This window comes from Patiria miniata, unplaced genomic scaffold (genome assembly GCF_015706575.1).
Source record: "Patiria miniata isolate m_02_andy unplaced genomic scaffold, ASM1570657v1 HiC_scaffold_27, whole genome shotgun sequence".
In the NCBI taxonomy this organism is placed as follows: domain Eukaryota; kingdom Metazoa; phylum Echinodermata; class Asteroidea; order Valvatida; family Asterinidae; genus Patiria; species Patiria miniata.
This window is the reverse complement of record NW_024037066.1, coordinates 6,312,086-6,331,185: the sequence shown is the minus strand read 5'-3', so window position 1 is coordinate 6,331,185 and position 19,100 is coordinate 6,312,086. Positions and strand designations below refer to the sequence as shown.

General features: G+C 40.0%; 1 protein-coding gene across 3 annotated transcripts in view; it reads right to left on the bottom strand.

The window, feature by feature from the left end:
* The window catches only part of LOC119734213 (endophilin-B1-like), a 31,072-nt gene that overhangs the window by 6,101 nt on the left and 5,871 nt on the right, over nt 1-19,100 (bottom strand). Inside the window, exons 1-7 of one of the 3 annotated variants that reach the window (XM_038207576.1) lie at nt 17,736-18,002; nt 13,454-13,595; nt 12,031-12,159; nt 9,208-9,341; nt 8,114-8,206; nt 5,876-5,902; nt 1,381-1,470 (exon numbers count right to left, since the gene is read on the bottom strand). In XM_038207576.1, coding sequence (XP_038063504.1) covers nt 1,381-1,470; nt 5,876-5,902; nt 8,114-8,206; nt 9,208-9,341; nt 12,031-12,159; nt 13,454-13,595; nt 17,736-17,810 — 690 coding nt within the window. In that variant the 5' untranslated portion in view covers nt 17,811-18,002. Of the gene's footprint in view, nt 1-1,380; nt 1,471-5,875; nt 5,903-8,113; nt 8,207-9,207; nt 9,342-12,030; nt 12,160-13,453; nt 13,596-17,735; nt 18,003-19,100 lie in introns of those variants that run through there. The other 2 variants (XM_038207577.1, XM_038207578.1) reach the window with 2 other exon arrangements.

The window sequence follows — 19,100 nt, the reverse complement described above, 5'->3', positions numbered from 1 at the left end:
TGATATCCGGGAAGTTATTGTCATAAAGAAATAACGTAAACAAAGTAAAAGGTCAGGTCTGTCACGAGCCAATGTGGCCCATCAGGCCGGCGTTTATCTCCGGTTTCAGTAGCATGAAACGACTGAGAAGATTTCTACTCCCCCTGGATGGGATGCCAGTCCATCGCAGGTTACTCCCCAGCTAATGCCGGTTCCCACTTATACTCCTGGGTGGAGAGAGGCAAGTTGGAGTAATGTGGCTTGCCCAAGGACACAACATATGGCCAGCAGCTGGATTCGAGCCCCAGACCCTTCGACCATGAGTCACGAACCCTAACTGCTAGGCCACACTCCCCACAGAAAATAAACAAGTCATAATAATGAAGAAAAGGGTTACAGAAATTCAACTTGGAAGTCACAGTGAGGACATTCCAAGGCTTCATTAGACTTTCCATCCAGTGATTTTTCTTATTTTTAATAACACAGATGAGAAGTTACAACTTTTATAAGTAAATTACCTGATCTCTAGTGATCGGAGGAAAAACTGAAGGCCGGTGGCTAATTAGTGAATAGTTTGTGAAATATCTTAAAACTGGGTCCGTACGCATTCTTTCCAGAAATATGAGATTTGAAGGTTTGCATGGTGGAAAGATATTTCCAGAAATATTCCATTATTTCATTAACTAATTAAGCTCCTATTGTCTGACCATTCACAGACAGTCAAGAATTTCTTCCACGTCCCTGCCTTGCATTTGTATACAGACTAGTAACAAAGAGTCAGATTACATTCATGTAAACACTGTGACTAGTCAAATGCCATCAACAGACAACAGATGTTACTGATAGGTACAGCTGGCTTATCAATCACCTAGTCAAAGCATGGCTATATCAAATTAACAAGGGAATTCTTAGCTGTTAAAACAGTCACTTGATTGATTTTGACTGCTGTGATCGCGCGGCTAAAATTGCCAGCCAGAGAGGGAGTCTTCCTCGAAAGTCCTGTACAAAGTATACACCCAATTCATGACACTTTCTTTTATCAATTCAAAGGGAATCATGCCAGGCTTGGCTCTAGACTTTCCTTAATCCTTCAAAATCCTTCAAAATCCTTCAAAATCCTTCAAATCCTCAAAGTGGACTTTGAGGGATCTGGTGGTGCAAGGTTTTTGACATTTTTGAATTCAGCACGGCAATAGAATGGCGTTTAGAACCATTTGGCTCGGCAATTTCAGTTTGGCACCATCCTGTTAAAGTGCATACTCTTATCATGGACAGCATATGTGGGACGAACACCTGATTGCGTGGAAAGCGATCAACTGAATTAGTGGATCGTGGGTTTTTGTTTGTTCAAGAATCGTTCCAAGTTGGGCCCGTCTTTAAACGGGCATGCTGAATACTCACGTGGGCACTGCTGATCCCTTCCAGAAGCAGTTTGGTGATCTCATACTGTCGGTCGAACTCTGACTGAGCCACACGCAGCTCTGCTTCAGCCTGATTAGAAAAAAAAAATCAATCAGTTAACAAAGTAACTGATTAATTGTTTATTTTCAATATCTTAACACATTTGGAAATTAGGAAAACATACTCAAAAATAAATAAAGTGTGCTTTTGGAAATTGATTTAATTAGTGAATTACTAGTGAGGATCAGTTCAACTTCAATCAGCTCGTAAATATATCCAATGTAATGAAGTTGTTTGGCCATCCATTTCTAAATTTATGCAAAAAAATTGGCCTTTATAGGCCATCAGCCTCAGTCCAAAATTTTGGCCACTGGCATCAAATGAGGGGAATAATCGTCATAGCGATTTTTGGCAAGGTTTTCATCTCCAGAGTTGGAAAATATGTGATAGCATTGCAGCGGTGGCAGCTTTTTGGGTGTTATCACCCTTTTTTTTTGAAGATGTCCATCAAAATGCTTGTTACCACTCTAGGGGCAGTATACCTTGCGCATGCGCACTATAATCATTTATGCCCTGATTTGATACTGACCAAACCCCCATGCTGATGGCCTATTACCAAAACCCCAGAGTAATACTCAAATGTCTTTCAATGTTTTTTCCCCTCTGGTATGTTCTGTCCTAACGTAATGAAGCATACTGTCATATGGGCTGCAATAATAATGGCTCCCTACTCGAGTTACAACGATAACAACAAAATGGCATGCACGTACCAGCACTGTACCAGCACAATGACACGCAAGAAAAATATACTTGGCTGGGTTTCAGACATATGATTACAGAAAACAGAAACGGCTCGGGTAAATACATACATTGCTAACTACAAAAATATAATTGTGCTTCACAATGCTCTGCGTCTACAGATACATGACTGGTAGGTTTAGAGAGATACAGGATGCATGCAAACTGGAAAAAAAAATTCATATTGAAAATATGAACAGTGAAATGGTACCTCAGGGAAGCATTCCCATAAGGTTGTGCACAAAATGTTTTTCCAATTTTAATGACCCCTAACTCAATTTTCCCTTGTCCTACCCCCATGAGTTTTGGTATATTTGTATTTCGGACTCTGAGCAATTGATCTAGCCTATTTGCGTCATTATAATTTTGCCTCTAAATAGGAGCTGTGACATTGACGAGACATTGAAACGTCTCCCAAATGCCGGTGTCTCCCTTATGATATAACTAAAGGAAAAAAATGTCTCCAAAAGGGTACACAACGTCCTAGCCATTACTAAGGGATAAAGAACTGAGTACTACAGAATACTATGGGTGTTGTGCACACTTATATACTGAAGTATTTTTGTAGCTTTACGGTTATCAGGAATTTTTCAGTATTTATTTTATTTGTTTGATTGCAAATATCACTGGAATAAGTTTTTCTTCATACAATTTTCACCATTTCTGTTTAGTTTTGCCGCCCAATTTTCCAGACATTAGTAAAACTGATTTTTTTTTTTTGATTTTTTTTTTTCGGTTTTGGATCTTATTGGTTATTAATTTTTGTTTGGTAACAGCAAATGATAACTAGAACCACCAAATCCACAAAACAGTCAAATCCAACAGGCAAAAATAAAACAAACACTCAGTCAACAAATGGCTGTGCTTGTGCAGTTTAGTGAAGAAAATAAGAGCAAACCTATTGTACTGAACATCCAAATACACAACATCAAGTGTTACGATGGAAAGTAAAATCACTGAACAAACTTGATGCACAAGAGCAGGATCCATGAACATGTACATGTACCGGGTACATGAGTCGTTTCTGTACTGTGCTATGCTAACACAGCTGTATACACTGACAACACACAGCAATCAATACATTTGCATACGTCCACTATAATGCAATAACTTAACGATTACAATTATGACAAAAATAACATAGAAACCAACGTGCATGTCGGTGTACATAGAGAGCATTTTGTCCATGTATGTTTACAAACGCATATCCCTAGCAGGAATATTCACACGAAAACCAATTGGCAAAATCCTATACTGTGCAGTTACCCATGCATGGCCCATTGTTTTGCAATTTTATGGGGGCGGGGCACAAAGGGACCTCATTTTCCACCCCTGCTCCCTCCCCCCACCCACCCACACACAAGTACATATTTAGTCCATGGATGGGGGCGGGGCAATTAGGGGACCTCATTTATTGTCTCTTTTCCCTCCCCCACGCACACACAATTAGGACATATTTAATCCATCGACAAAACTACCTGAAAACCTGCTGTTTGTGATGCTTTTTGTTATTTTAGGTAGTTAATATTCAAATAGTTAAAGATGCAAACGGTAGGTCAACACTTCTGTATTTTCCCCAAAGAAACCTGAAATTTACAAAGTACGTACTGTTCTTAGTAACAGTGCTGCAGATCTTTTTGTTTGTTTGTTTCAAAATCAGTTGCTAAGTTTCTTTCGCCTGTTGGCAATTTTTTCTGTCAGGTTTGCCTAAGCTCAACCAAACAAAATTAAAATTTGGAAAAAATATCCACTTTCCATGATTGACAACATAGGGTGAGATCCCATCTTAAATACATTGTGACTGGATCTGAACAATTTGAATGGAAAAAAAAAAGATGCAGTCTACTTTTCATTAAAAAACCTTGGAAATTCACAAAGACAGCACCGTTGCGCTGCTGCTGGTCGATTCACATCAACTGAACCAAATCCGACCACAAAAAAGTATCTAGCCAACATACAGACAAATAGTTGTTTTGAAATAAAAAACTACTTTGATATTTATTTTTCCATGCCTCAAGTTATTTTTCAAAAACTGTCTCCGTAAGAGTTCCTCTGTGGTTTCCTTTCAAATTCAAATTGGAATTTCATCCCTGTCTTTCTTATAAGGCACCATGACCCTACAGGCAATCGAGGGCAATGCAATTATCCATTCCTGCCAAACTCAAAAAGTTGTTTTGAAAGAAAAAAAAGAGCTAGTTATTTTGATGTTTATTTGCCCATGCCTAACATTTCAAAAACTGTCCTTGTAAAAATTCCTCTGGGGTTTCCTTTCAAATTTAAATTGGAATTTCTGCCGTCTTTTTTGTAAGGCATCATTACCCTACGGGAAATCAAGAACAACAGAACAGTTATCCTGCCAAACAGCAGAGACCTTCGACCTCTGGTGACGGTAACCTTAATTACATCCCTCGGCTGCTCACAGTACACTTGCAACTGGCAAAAATTCAATGTACATGTAGTATGGGCCTTATTCACGAGTCGGCCATATTGAATTGAAAGTGAGGTAAAATCTTCATTTTTGGAACTTGCGAAGAGAAATGAAAGCAAGTGAGTGTATAATAAATTCCAGTCTGTTTCAGATATCAATGAATAATTTACCATTTGTAAACAAACATTCCCTAATGTTTCAAGCCATATTTTAAAAAAATGACAGTAAAATAAGTCTGCATTGTGCCTGCATAAATAGTCAGGTGCCATCCCATTCAACAGTTAACAATTAATGAAATGCATTCAGGGAACTCGACAAAAATGACCAACTCGTGAATAAGGCCCATAAAATAAACTGCATTGCCACTCCCTTTAAAGGGCCCATGTAATGGATTTTTTTTTAAATGCAATCCTTGAATTGTACTATCATGTTCCCTTTAAGTTACTTTCGATCTTCACACTGCTTGTTTAAGGGGTTTGGGTGCCTTCTTTATAATGAGAAATAATAAGAAATAATGAGAAAACTATATGCACAAATGTTTCAATAAGCAGAGTTTTGGATTTATAATTCGAAGAGAAAAAACGAAGCTAAGGCCAAAAAAAAAAAGTCTCCGGTTTCTGGTATGGAGCTTGCCCCAAAAGTGGTGCGGCGACGCGGCTTTTTTTTTTTTTTTACCTGTTTTTTTTTTTTTTTGGCTTCAAATGTCGGCTGATGACTGCAAATGGTGCCCGACTAAACTTAGTGCAAATATATGGGAGTCCAAAGAGGCCACATAAAGCTTATTCTCGATCATAACCCCATCTAAAAACACGTTAAAATTGTGCAGCAGCAGAATTCCAGTCGAACCAGTGAGTTTGGCGGTTTTGAGACATCATCTTGTACTGAAAAAAAAACTTTTTCATTTTGCCGACGCGCATGGCTACGGCGACGCGCGCGCATACCAGAAACCGGAGACTTTTTTTTTTTGGCCTAATCTGAAGAGTGGTTCCTCAAATGACATTACAGCTACAGCGCCCTCAAGTGTCGGGAAAAACATGAAACTTTTTAAATATTTGCAAAAAGTTTTATCAAAAAGGGACGTCTCATAGTTTTTATTTCATTTCAGCTATTTGCTGCAAATATGCTCCCGTGCAAAATTCATGTCATGGAACTTTGGAGGGTATACTGAAGTGTTCTGGAGGATGCAGGACCACGGTTAAATGAAGTATTAATTGAACTGGACGAGGTATGCACAGATACATGACGCACTGCTTAAACACGGACACTTACTGTACGAATCAAGTCTTCACTGTTTGGCTGATAGAGGAGGCATGAGTAAAAGCAGGAAAAGATTCAGAACAGAAATTGAGAAGGGAAAATGATGACGATAAAAAGAGTGCCATATAGAACCAAGAAATTTAAATAGCAATTCGGCATAAAAATCAAAGCGCATGTTTAAAGCTATAGTCCATCATTTGCAGCTATCCGAAAAGTAACTGGCGTAATTATTGTTGAGAAACATACTTGGTTGAAAGATAGTAAGGGGACTAAACTCCCTGTGAAATTATTCTTTCTGGCAAGCTGTCATTTTGAAGAAATCGACGAAAGAAGGCCTTTCCAACGGTGCTTCTTAAGACGCACCGTAGGAAATTTAAATTAGTGGTTCGTTTTGTTATTTGGTGAAGCGTGCGCAAGCATTGGCATGACGCACACGCACACGCGGTTGCTATAATTCGTCGGATCAGTGCACGACATCGCGTAGCTGCAATCGGCTCAGTGAGAACGTGTCTCGGATGCTGAATTCAGGCCCAATTCAAAACATGATTCAGCAACTTTTGATTTGAAATTGAGATCCTAGAATGCGGTTTTTCTTGGAATATACAGCTGAAACTGAGCTGAAACTTCATCAGGTTAGTTGTTCAGTACCCTTTTTTTAGAGTTTGAGCACTTTTGTTGCTTCAAACGAACAAAATGCACAAATTACAAATGATGGGCTATATCTTTAAATGAAGTGAACAAGTTTACGAGGTGTAAATTATAAAGTAGTTCATCCAAATAGTTGTTAAATTTTTTTTAACAGTAACTGTGATTTGAAGCCAGGCAGTTTGCAAAGACTGTCATGCACGGCCACACTCCATCTTTTTTTTTTTTAAAAGCACTACAAAAATCAAGCAAATTCTTCAATCACTCCTACAGAAAGAAAAACCACGAGTGTTAGACAATTTTTCAGCCAGTGCTTATTGCACGTGAAAAATGAAAATCAGCCGTGCATGGCAATCACTTGCACCACACTCAGCTCATGTTGTCACTTTGTTAACAGTCCTGCACAGCCAAAAAGACGGGGACACGTACGAAATCCTAATATGTGACGCGGTATGTCAAAAATCTGGCGGAATTAGGCAGAGCTACGAATTGAAAAACGGGTGAAAAATGACATTGGGGTGATTTTCAGCAATTTTGAATTTTTTTGAGAGTTGTAATGTTTCTAATATTGAAAATGTTCTGTAAAAGTTTCAAACTGAAATTTCATCTACAAATTATTTTTTCACTAAAAATCAAACTGTAAGGCCAAAAAAAAAAGTCTCCGGTTTCTGGTATGGAGCTTGCCCCAAAAGTGGTGCGGCGACGCGGCTTTTTTTTTTTTTACCTGTTTTTTTTTTTTTTTGGCTTCAAATGTCGGCTGATGACTGCAAATGGTGCCCGACTAAACTTAGTGCAAATATATGGGAGTCCAGAGAGGGCCACATAAAACTTATTCTCGATCATAACCCCATCTAAAAACACGTTAAAATTGTGCAGCAGCAGGATTCCAGTCAAACCAGTGAGTTTGGCGGTTTTGAGACATCATCTTGTATTGAAAAAAAAACTTTTTCATTTTGCCGACGCGCATGGCTACGGCGACGCGCGCGCGCGCATACCAGAAACCGGAGACTTCTCGTTTTTGACATTTCGGACAGTCTGATTTCAAAATGTATTAACTGCGCTTTAGAATATCCAATTTCAAAAAACAAAGTGGCATTTGAAAGAGAAAGGTCTATATTTAAACTATGTTGCAATAACTCAAAATTGACTTCTTGCCTAAATGTGCCTGGTTTTGACATACCACGTCACATATCTTTCATTGCCTCATGTTAGATATCCACTTATACCGGGTGAAATGTGTTGCTCATTCAACTATGAAAATATGGTTCTGATATTAATAATGTGGTGAATTCCCGAAACCCTAGGCCCCATTTCCTGGCACTACTTTAGCACATTATTATTCTGCAAACTGCGCTCATGTCTTTTCAGCAGAGACTGCAATGAAGATGTGCATCGAAAAGCCTGTGACCCTTGAAAGAAAACCTTGCTTAAACCAGTGACACTAAAAGCCCAAACATCAATTGACAAATACATGAAATACAGTTCAGGTAAAGATGGGAAAACTGGCCCGTACCGATAGTTTTGGGATTAACAATTCTGAAAGTTAAAAATTTACACATAGAATAACGAATAAAAAGGGGAAGGATAAATTAGTTTTTTACTCACAAGTTTGGATGACTCTGGGCTCTTGGCCTTGCGCAGTTTGCCCTTGGCAGCATCCAAATCCAGTCGCTTGTTCTCTAAGATTTTGCGCTCTTTCTATATGGCGATATAAAGAAAATTGTGAGAACTGTACGATATGCTTTGAAAAAAACTAGAAAGAGATAACAGGAATTTGATAACCTCAAATTTTCACCGTACCAACATTTTTTTTGAAAAGCATTTTATTTCAAAAATTGTTCAGCCTTTTTTGTTTGTTTTAGAATAACATAATCTTTAACAAGCAAGCCAGCCAGCAAACCAGCCAAAAAACCAGACAGCCGAGGAGCCAGTCAGCAAGCAAGCCAGCCAAAAAGTCAACCAGCCAGCCATCCAGCAGCTAGCCAGCTAAAAGCAAACAACCAGCCAACCAGCCAGCCAGCCTGCTAGCCCCCTGGCCTTCTGGCCAACCATCCATCCATTCAGCCAGCTTTCTAGCCAACTAGCCAACAAGCCAGCCAGCTAGCTAGCTAACCAACCAGCCATCCAACAGGCCATCAAGACAGCCAGAAAGTCAACCAGCCGGCCAGCCAGTAGCTAGCCAGCTAACAAACAATCAAGCCAGCCAACCAGCCAGTCTGCTTGCCCCCTGGCCTTCTGGCCAACCATCCATCCAGCCAGCCAGCCAGCTAGCTAGCCAACCAACCAGCCATCCAACAGGCCATCAAGACAGCCAGAAAGTCAACCAGCCGGCCAGCCAGTAGCTAGCCAGCTAACAAACAATCAAGCCAGCCAACCAGCCAGCTAGCCCCCTGGCCTTCTGGCCAACCATCCATCCATTCAGCCAGCTTGCTAGCCAACTAGCCAGCAAGCCAACCAGCCAGCCAGCTAGCTAGCTAACCAACCAGCCATCCAACAGGCCATCAAGACAGCCAGAAAGTCAACCAGCCGGCCAGCCAGTAGCTAGCCTGCTAACAAACAATCAAACCAGCCACCTAGCTAGCCAACCTGCCAGCATGCTAGCCACCAGGCCTTCTAGCTGGCTAGCCAGTAATCCAGCCTGCGAGTCAGAAATCCAGTAAGCCAATGATTCATTTTTAAAGACATGGAAAGCTTTTTACGCTGATAGTCTTCATGTCCGCATCCAAGAAGTTGTGCAGTGGATTGATGAAGTTGGTGATAGCGGACTGCATGAACTCCTTCTCAAACTGACCCATCTTCTTCTGGGTGCTTCCGCATTGCACAAGAGCCGCACCTAGGGTGAAACAAAGAAAGAAAGAAAGAAATAAGAAACATTGTATTATAGCATTGGTTTGTCAACCTGGGTCGTGGCCAATTGATGTTTAATATACATGTATGTTGTATTCTTTATGTTAGTGCTCCCTGATATTTGTGACAATCACAAAAGAAGTTTTGACTACTACCGTAACAAATGTTTGGAGAATTTACAGTTCTTATGGTCTCTGAGTCACAGTATCCTTTTTACCAATTTTCAAAACAAGTTTTGAATGAACAATTTTCTGAAAGTCAAAAAATTTTCTTAAATTCAAAGAAACAAATCAGAAGTTTATTATTTCCTTCTTTAAGAAAAAAAATCGCTTTTTGAAAACATTATTTTCAACCTGTTGCTGAAAGTTTTGGATTTTTTCAACCAATGTGAACGCTTTTGTAATTGTATATTTTGTGGGCGACTTAACTCCTCATTTGCATTTTTATACTATGTCTTACAATTTACCGACTTCAAAAATCATCAATTTTGGACATAAGCCACCTTGAAATTTCTGAAATATTAAGTAAAGGTCAACCTGAACTTTATCAGAAATAAAGACAGAAAATATGAAGAACTAATGAAGACAATTCATGGGTCCTGAAATTTCTTAAGATTTTCCCACGACAAATTTTAACAACATGGTGCAATTTGCAGCATACAGAATCTTGAACTAAAAAAAAAATGCAGCCACCAATTAATAAAAACAGATCTCCGTACTGAAACTCAACAATTTAACGACCACCTTGGAGAGCCGAAACCAAGCATTTCAAATGTCAATTTTTTTCAGCAATTAAAAACAACTGAAGAAAAAAACGTAAGTCATCAATCCTTCAGGAAAAATTCATACTTCTTCTTAAATAATTGATACCACAACTTGATATGTCTGTACGGGCAAGGCCAGATTTAGAATAAACTATGTCAATTACGTCCTGTTGGTATATTTCAGCTATAAAATACAAAATCAGTCCACGATGACTAGAGCAGGCTAGTCGAAACGTTGGGACCAAAGAAAAGTTCTTTTAGAACTAAGCAGGACTGTTCTTATCAGAGCTAAAAAAAACTACTTAGCGAAAGTTGATAATAAGCAGGACGAGTTCTTATCAGAACTAAATATCTGCTGAGCGACAGTAGTTATTACCACATGGTGTTACCGCAAACCGAAACGATACTGATACTCCACCATGCAATGCCTAAAATCTTACATATGAAATAAAGTTGGTTTAAGTTCTTTTTACCCTTAAAACATAAAAAAATGTTCTTGGAACTAGGGATGTCCTGAATATTCAACCACTCGATCATCAACCGAAGTCAAATATTTTTAAAATGCGAGAGGTCTCAAGGCGATGATGAAAAACGTCCATGATGTTATTTTAATCGCATAAATTGCTTGGTCTTACAACTTGTCCAATGCTACACTTTTAGTTAAAATCAACTCTAGAGCATGATTTGAGGGCTTTTAATGAGGATATGAGTAGATTTTTCTTTTCTTTTAAATCGGCCAAATATCAGCCATTCCGTTGACAGTTCGTTTTAATAAGTTCTTTGTCAATTTTTGAAAATTACAAGCGCACGCGAATCCCGATCAACAGACCAGATAAGGCTGGCGTTTTGATCATACGTTTCAAAATCGAATATTTGAATATTGGATCAAGTCCAAGTTGGAATAATCGAATACTAAATTATTCGAAAATGCACGGCCTTACTTGAAAGCATTCTGGACTCCTCTAAAACTCCGGAAATTTTGTGGATTCAATCGGCCAAAGGACTGAAGACAGCAGAGCTTAGCCACTACTGCTTTCCAGTAGGCTTGATATGCCTTTGAAGAGTTTGAGGGGAAGCCATGAATGCCTCCATCTGTCAAAATCCTCCCACAATCACTGTTAATATCTTGAGGTGGTGTCAATGATATCCTGAAGTGGTGAGGATGGTATCCAAACCAACGTGGGCCTCAATTATGCACGTCTGATTATAAACACTGCATGGCACAGCCTCTGACCTCGCCACAACGCAAAATCAACTGACATTTTTCTGCCATTCAGCCTCAATCCTCCAAAATCCTCTAAAACTGCCTGGTTGATTTTGGAGGATTGAAGAGGGTTAGGGTTACGAGTTAGGATTAAAGGGAATATACATCATTTGCTTTTGCTGTAATTTTCAGAAATGGATGGAATTGGGGGGTTGGAAATATATAGCAAATATAGTTACACTGACTTTTTTGAGGTTTTGGGTGCGAAAATGCTATAAAAACCAAGAAAAAACAATCATTTTCCTGTAGTCTGGTTCCCTGACTCCATTTAAGAAGAAACAGAGCAGTTTACATATATTGGGGAATTGTAAGGTCAGGGAACCAGTCTAGCTGGCTCGTACCCGTTCATAGGTGTGTAATCGATTGCAAACAAGTGCGATGGTCAACTGGGGCCAGTATTTGAAACAAAGCCAGTTTTCTCCAACGCTGATCGGCCGATCAGCGTTGGAAATTGATACAAAAATACCACTTTTCTTGAAAATGACAGTATACCAGGTGCCATGATTTTACAGGATGCTTTACACTGTCATTCACTAACAGTCCAGCAAGGTATTTCAAAATGATTTGGTAGTTTTTTGATGTTTGCAAATGTTGTATTTTCCCTTTAAAGTGATTGAGGTCTCAGTTTGTGTTCTTAGATATTCTCACCATACTGGGTGCCTGGCCCCAGCTCGTTGCCTGCTTCGATCATCGTTGCCCCGCAACCATCAAAGTTGGTCTCCCTGTCCTGCACCTTACGATCCAGCTTGGTGTTCAAGAAATCCTCCATACGTCGGCCTGAAAAACGAGGAGACAGACAGGACCTGAATTTAAGGGTTTTGCGTAGACTGCAGTCAAGTCGTCACAAGTCCACCACATGTCATCCAATGCAAGTCACAAGACAAAAGTCTATCAATAGTCAATCATAATTAAAAAAAATTAATTGTAATGCTTATCGCTTTCCATTGTCTCAACAATCTCAAAGCGCTTTACAATTATTCCCCGTTCATCAGGCCATGGGACCACGCGACAGCCGATATCAGCGCTCAATCGGTCCTTGACCCTCACAGGTACCCATTCATACTCCTAGGAGGAGAGAGGCAATTGTAGTTAAGTGTCTTGCCCAAGCGCACAAACACCATGTTCCTGGCAGGGTTCGAACCCGCATACCATCAAACACTGTAACCACTGGGCCATGGCATTCTACTAGTCAATCACAATTCAATCATGAGTCATCACAGGTAAGTCACAATTCATCACCAGTCCAACAGGAGTCCATTGTCACAAGTTATTCATTTTCAAGTCATAAAGCAAGCTACTGAAATTTGAAAATCGATTAGAAAAATGATGTGAAGTCTGAAGCTGCTGATTATAAACGCAACACCAATGCAAATGTGCTAAAATATAGTGCAGAAAGTGTAGCAAGGTGTGTTGACCTCAGTGTTTGATAAAAATCACGACAATTACAGAAACATTAAAAGGGACATTAGGTCCTGCAATGCGCCCAATTCGGCTTAAAAATGCATTTTAAACAAAATGATGTTAGGAAAGAGCATTTAAAAGTAGCATATAAACGTCCACACAAACGTCCTTTAAAAACTGGGCATTTTTTTTTATTCTTGCGGGAACCATATGCGAGAACGAATTTCGGGGATCAACATTTTGACTCTCAAAAATCGCGTTGTTGAGTGCTAGTTGTGCATCCTGACGCACAGTGCATTGCATCTGCGGACGTTCAAGAAACAACATTTGTGCATTGGTGCTGTGTGTGAAACACACATAACGTGTACTGAACATTGAATTAACATGGCTGGAAACATGCATATGCCACAAAATGTCCGCTGCGTCTGATGTAAACAACCATCTTTTCTCGGGAATGGTAAGACATTAGGTTAGTTTCCTTTCAACCAGACATTTGAAATAGGACAAGTAAACAATCCAAAACATAAAATTTTCAGGGAATTTCAGGCCATAGTGTCCCTTAAACACAACACCAACATGACCAATGCAAATGTGCTAAAACATAATGCAGAAAGTTTTGCAAGGTGTGCTGACCTCAGTGTTTGACAATAATCATAAAAGTTTTTCTTACTTGGGTTTGGCTGTAGGACTGCCTCTGTGCGTGATAGGATACGCTCCGTCCATAATTTGGTGCGGTCAGCTCTCTGCTGCAGGTTCTCAAACTGAGCGTCCAGTTCAGTCTTCTCAGCACTGCCCAGTTTCTCCTCTGTGTACTGCAGGGGGTCAAAGGTCAAAGTATTGAGGTCAACCATCAGAAAATGATTCGTCGATGACATGCATCGTGAGCAGCTATGCAATTCCATAGTAACTCACGTTATATTTTAAAGGGAAAATACAACATTTGCAAACATCAAAAAATAAAACTACCAAATCATTTTGAAATACCTTGCTGGACTGTTAGTGAATGACAGTGTAAAGCATCCTGTAAAATCATGGCACCTGGTATACTGTCATTTTCAAGAAAAGTGGTATTTTTGTATCAATTTCCAACGCTGATCGGCCGATCAGCGTTGGAAAAAACTGGCTTTTTTTTTCAAATACTGGCCCCAATTGACCATCGCACTTGTTTGCAATCGATTACAAACCTATGAACGGGTACGAGCCAGCTAGACTGGTTCCCTGACCTTACAATTCCCCAATGGTATGTAAACTGCTCTGTTTCTTCTTATATGGAGTCAGGGAACCAGACTACAGGAAAATGATTGTTTTTCTTGGTTTTTATAGCATTTTCGAACCCAAAACCTCAAAAAAGTCAGTGTAACTATATTTGCTATATATTTCCAACCCCCAATTCCATCCATTTCTGAAAATTACAGCAAAAGCAAATGATGTATATTCCCTTTAAGACGGTCTTCCGTCAAACACGTGGTGTGAAATGGGGCAGATTTTTCTCAAACAAGATCCCTAAAAGTCAAGTGACTACCAAAAAAAAAGCCAACAAAACAAAGTTCTGTTGGTTTGGCCATTTACGGTAACATATCGGACAACGTGAACAGACAGCTGTGTCGTGTAGACTACATACACGCCTACATGTACATGAAACTGAGCATGCGCAAGTTTCGATCAAATGAGAGTCAAGGGTTAGCCCAGGTGGACTCCCTTTCCTCCCTATGTTACGGAGGGAGTCCAGGGTATGAAGTGCTCAAAACCGGGCAAAAAAATTATGCCTAATATTTTCAATATTTTTACCTTGTTGGAGAAGCTAATTTTTACGTCTTAGTATTCTATGTAGCCTTATCTATTGGGCCGGGGGGTTCAGGAATTCCATACGCGATGTTGACCGACGTTAATCAGGAAAATAAACTCTAAAGCAACGTTAAACTTGTACGTTTTTGTAGACTCTTTTCATCAGTTCCTCCATGCTCACACGTACCGAGTCCAGTCGTAAATGGCGTACGTACGGCCGTGCGAATAACCGCCCTCATACGCATGCGCACTAACTTGTAGAGGCGGTCGCCTATCCAATGACCGAGCGTGTTTTCGCGACAGTTACCAGAAACATGTTTCGGCTTTTGCCATTGGTTGAGCGTTTTCGCGACTTCGGTCGGCTGGAGTGACGTCGCTGTTCCAACCAAAACTAAACAAAGGAGGGCGCTAGCAATTCGGTGAGAAACTGATGAAAAGAGACTACAAAAAGTACAAGTTTAACGTTGCTTTAGAGTTTATTTTCCTGATTAACGTTGGTCAGCATCACATATGGAATTCCTGAACCCCCCGGATCAATAGATAAGGATACATAGAGTATGTAGGCGTGAAACAAGCTTAGTATAACGAGGTAAAACGTAACAAAATTTAGGTCAAAATTTTGGATGGTATTACGTAGAGATTTCTCATCCTGGATGTCAGTTGTAACGCAATGAAGACTTCGTCCAACCTGGGCTAAGTCAAGGGTGTTTTTTTTTACTGAAAAATGACCTTTTCAACCTAAACTAAGCAGACTTCTCTCAATTATAATGACACCTTTTTTTTAAAATATTTGAACAGTTTCTTGGGGTAGAAATTAAGATTTTCCTACCCGATTTATGGTTGGTGCCTTGCGCATTCACAGTACATCGTGCGGTGATCGCCATCTTTATTAGCTGTTTCGGTGACACACCGAAACAGCTCTTGTTTTCGTTAAGATTTTTTTTTTCTTTTTTTTTTTTTTTTTCTTTTTTCTCCTTTTTCAGACTTTTTCTCCATAGGTTTAACACACGTTTCTTCCACCAGTCCACTTTGCCACTTTTTCAAATCCGATTGATTTCAGACTTGATACATACTTAGACCACCACCCACAGATGGTCCTAGAAGAAATTCGTGACCGTGACGTCATCAGGTGTCGGGTTACGTCACATTAAAGATGCATTTTTCCCCATATGTTTTGTACACGTTTTAAAACACTCCACTTTGGCCTCTTCGTAAATCCGATCGACCTCAGACTTGATACACTCTTAGACCACCACCTACAGATGGTCCTAGAAGAAATTCGTGATCATGCATCATCAGGTGTCGGGTTACGTCACATTAAAGATGCATTTTTCCCCATATGTTTTGTACACGTTTTAAAACACTCCACTTTGGCCTCTTCGTAAATTCGATCGACCTCAGACTTGATACATACTTAGACCACCACCCACAGATGGTCCTAGAAGAAATTTGTGATCGTGACGTCATCTGGTGTTGGGTTACGTCACATTAAAGATGCATTTTTCCCCATAGGGTTTGTACACGTTATAAAACACTCCACTTTGGCACTTTTGTAAATCCAATCGACGTCAGACTTGGTACACACTTAGAATACCACCCGTAGATGGTCCTGGAAGAAATTTGTGATCGTGACGTCATCAGGTGTTGGGTTACGTTACATTAAAGATGTATTTTTCCCCATAGGGTTTGTACACGTTTTAAAACATTCTACTTTGGCACTTTCGTAAATCCGATCGATGTTAGACTTGGTACACACTTAGACTACCACCTACAGATGGTCCTAGAAGAAATTCGTGATCGTGACATCATCAGGTGTAAGGTTACTTCACATTAAAGATGTATTTTTCCCCATAGGGTTTGTACACGTTTTTCTTCAAATCATACTTTGGCACTTTATGTCTGATTGACTTTTCACTTGGCAGATGACATTCGAAGTGACTTCATCAAGTGTTCATCACGTGCACAGAGTATTTCAAATATCCGAAACAGCTTGTGTTTGTCCACAAACACATTTCTAGTGTTTTTTTTTTCTCCTTTTTCAGCCTTTTTCTCCATAGGTTTAACACACGTTTCTTCCACCAGTCCACTTTGCCACTTTTTCAAATCCGATTGATTTCAGACTTGAAACATACTTAGACTACCACCCACAGATGGTCCTAGAAGAAATTCGTGACCATGACGTCATCAGGTGTCGGGTTACGTCACATTAAAGATGCATTTTTCCCCATATGTTTTGTACACGTTTTAAAACACTCCACTTTGGCCTCTTCGTAAATCCGATCGACCTCAGACTTGATACATACTTAGACCACCACCCACAGATGGTCCTAGAAGAAATTTGTGATCGTGACGTCATCAGGTGTTGGGTTACGTCACATTAAAGATGCATTTTTCCCCATAGGGTTTGTACACGTTATAAAACACTCCACTTTGGCACTTTTGTTAATCCGATCGACCTCAGACTTAATACATACTTAGACCACCACCCACAGATGGTCTTAGAAGAAATTTGTGATCATGACGTCATCAGGTGTTGGGTTATGTCACATTAAAGATGCATTTTTCCCCATAGGGTTTGTACACGTTTTAAAACATTCTACTTTGGCACTTTTGTAAATCCGATCGACGTTAGACTTGGCACACACTTAGACTACCACCCAAAGATGATTCTAGAAGAAATTCGTGATCGTGACATCATCAGGTGGTAAGGTTACTTCACATTAAAGATGCATTTTCCCCGTAGGTTTTGTACACGTTTTTCTTCAAATAATACTTTGGCACTATATGTCTGATTGACTTTTCACTTGGCAGATGACATTCGAAGTGACTTCATCAAGTGTTCATCATTTGCACAGAGTATTTCAAATATCCGAAACAGCTTGTGTTTGTCCACAAACACATTTCTAGTTGCATATTGTCGTTGTCATTGTCATTTTTTACCCCCAAATTTCCCTCAAAAAATCAAAAATCTGCCCTCAATCTATTGAACGACATACCTGCCTGTTCTTGTCGCTAATTAATTGATAGGTCAAATGATTTAAAAGTGGATTTTGTCCCTATACTATAGCATAGGGAACCGGGCCCGTAGATACACGATCGCCTAATTTTCAATACATTGCAATTGTGCATGCCCAATGCCATACATGCCATATTAAAATTATTTATACCTGTCTCGCTCGTGTAAAAAATGTACCAGCCTGCCCCGCGAATTTCTTCACATTTTCCATGGTTTGCGATGTCATGCCACTGTTCGCTCGCAGACCACTGTAATCTGGCTATTTACGGGTGACTTAACCCTTGAAATTAGATGGCAGGTACTTCAAATTGCGGTGTTAAGTAGCCATCACTGGGTGAGATTTCGTCGAGAAAAAATTACACGTACACAGGTACACAGTCGTGCGTACGTTAAATGCTTCCGGGGTTCAATGAAAAGGAAGAGCGCCCCCACCGACATTAGGGTTGCAGCAAGTGGGTTGCAGTACCAGGATGCAACCCTGCAAGTAAATTCCCATAGACACTAGTGCTAAATGCCCATACTTCAAAATTCTTTTAAAAATACTCAGAACTCTCACAGGTATTCAAGCTGCACAGAAAAATGATGATCAACATGTCATCTTTCGTTTTCTTTTCATTTTTTGGTGGGTTGACCATTGACTTTTCGAGATATTCTCACCCAAAGAAGACGACCCCTATTTTCCCCAAAGCGGAAAAGTAGCCATCTTGAAAAACGATCCCTCAACAACATGGCAGAATAGCGCCACTTTCGAGCCCAACAGCATCCAAAATTCTCAGAATTGGAAGCCCCAAGTCCGGGCCAGATGTTCATTACCATATCTCTTCAATTCCCAATTTAACGGCGCTCAGAACTCTCTAATATAGAATATTTTGAGCAGTGGCGTAGCCAGGAATTTTTTCAGTGTGTGTGTGTGGGGGGGGGGGGGGGGGGGCGCTGAGGGGGGGGGGGGCTGGAACATTTCATGGGGGGCGTCATGTAGATCAATGATAATTTTTTAGAAACTCAAAATCTCAGTGGGGGGGGGGGGCGACTGGGGGGGGGGGGCGACAAGGTTTCATGAGGGGGGCTTGCTATATAGTTAGTGAACAATTCCTGATAAGGCCAAAAAAACCTGTAAGATATGAATGTAATTGCTCATTTACTGTATAAAAACCCAGTGGAATCTAGAAATCAGACAGACAGCACATCAGCTCAAGTACAACTTCGTCTCTTACTGCATGTTCTTTGTCCATAACCTCACGGGTTATTCACTGGCCTGCACCAGTAAGCGCTTGCGAATCTTTTTTCCCAAACGACATCCGCTTTCCATCTTCTGATTGGTCCATTACATGCATATCTAATGCCTTATTCTCCACAACACAAATCCAAGATAGGCTTTACGTCTTAACTGGTCACTGAGATTCGAACTCGGATCACCTGATTAGAAGTCAGGACTTCTTCCAACCAGTCCACCAATGAACTGCAAATCGTTTGTGATTTAAACATTATTATTCCCTATAATTTATTCTCTTATTTC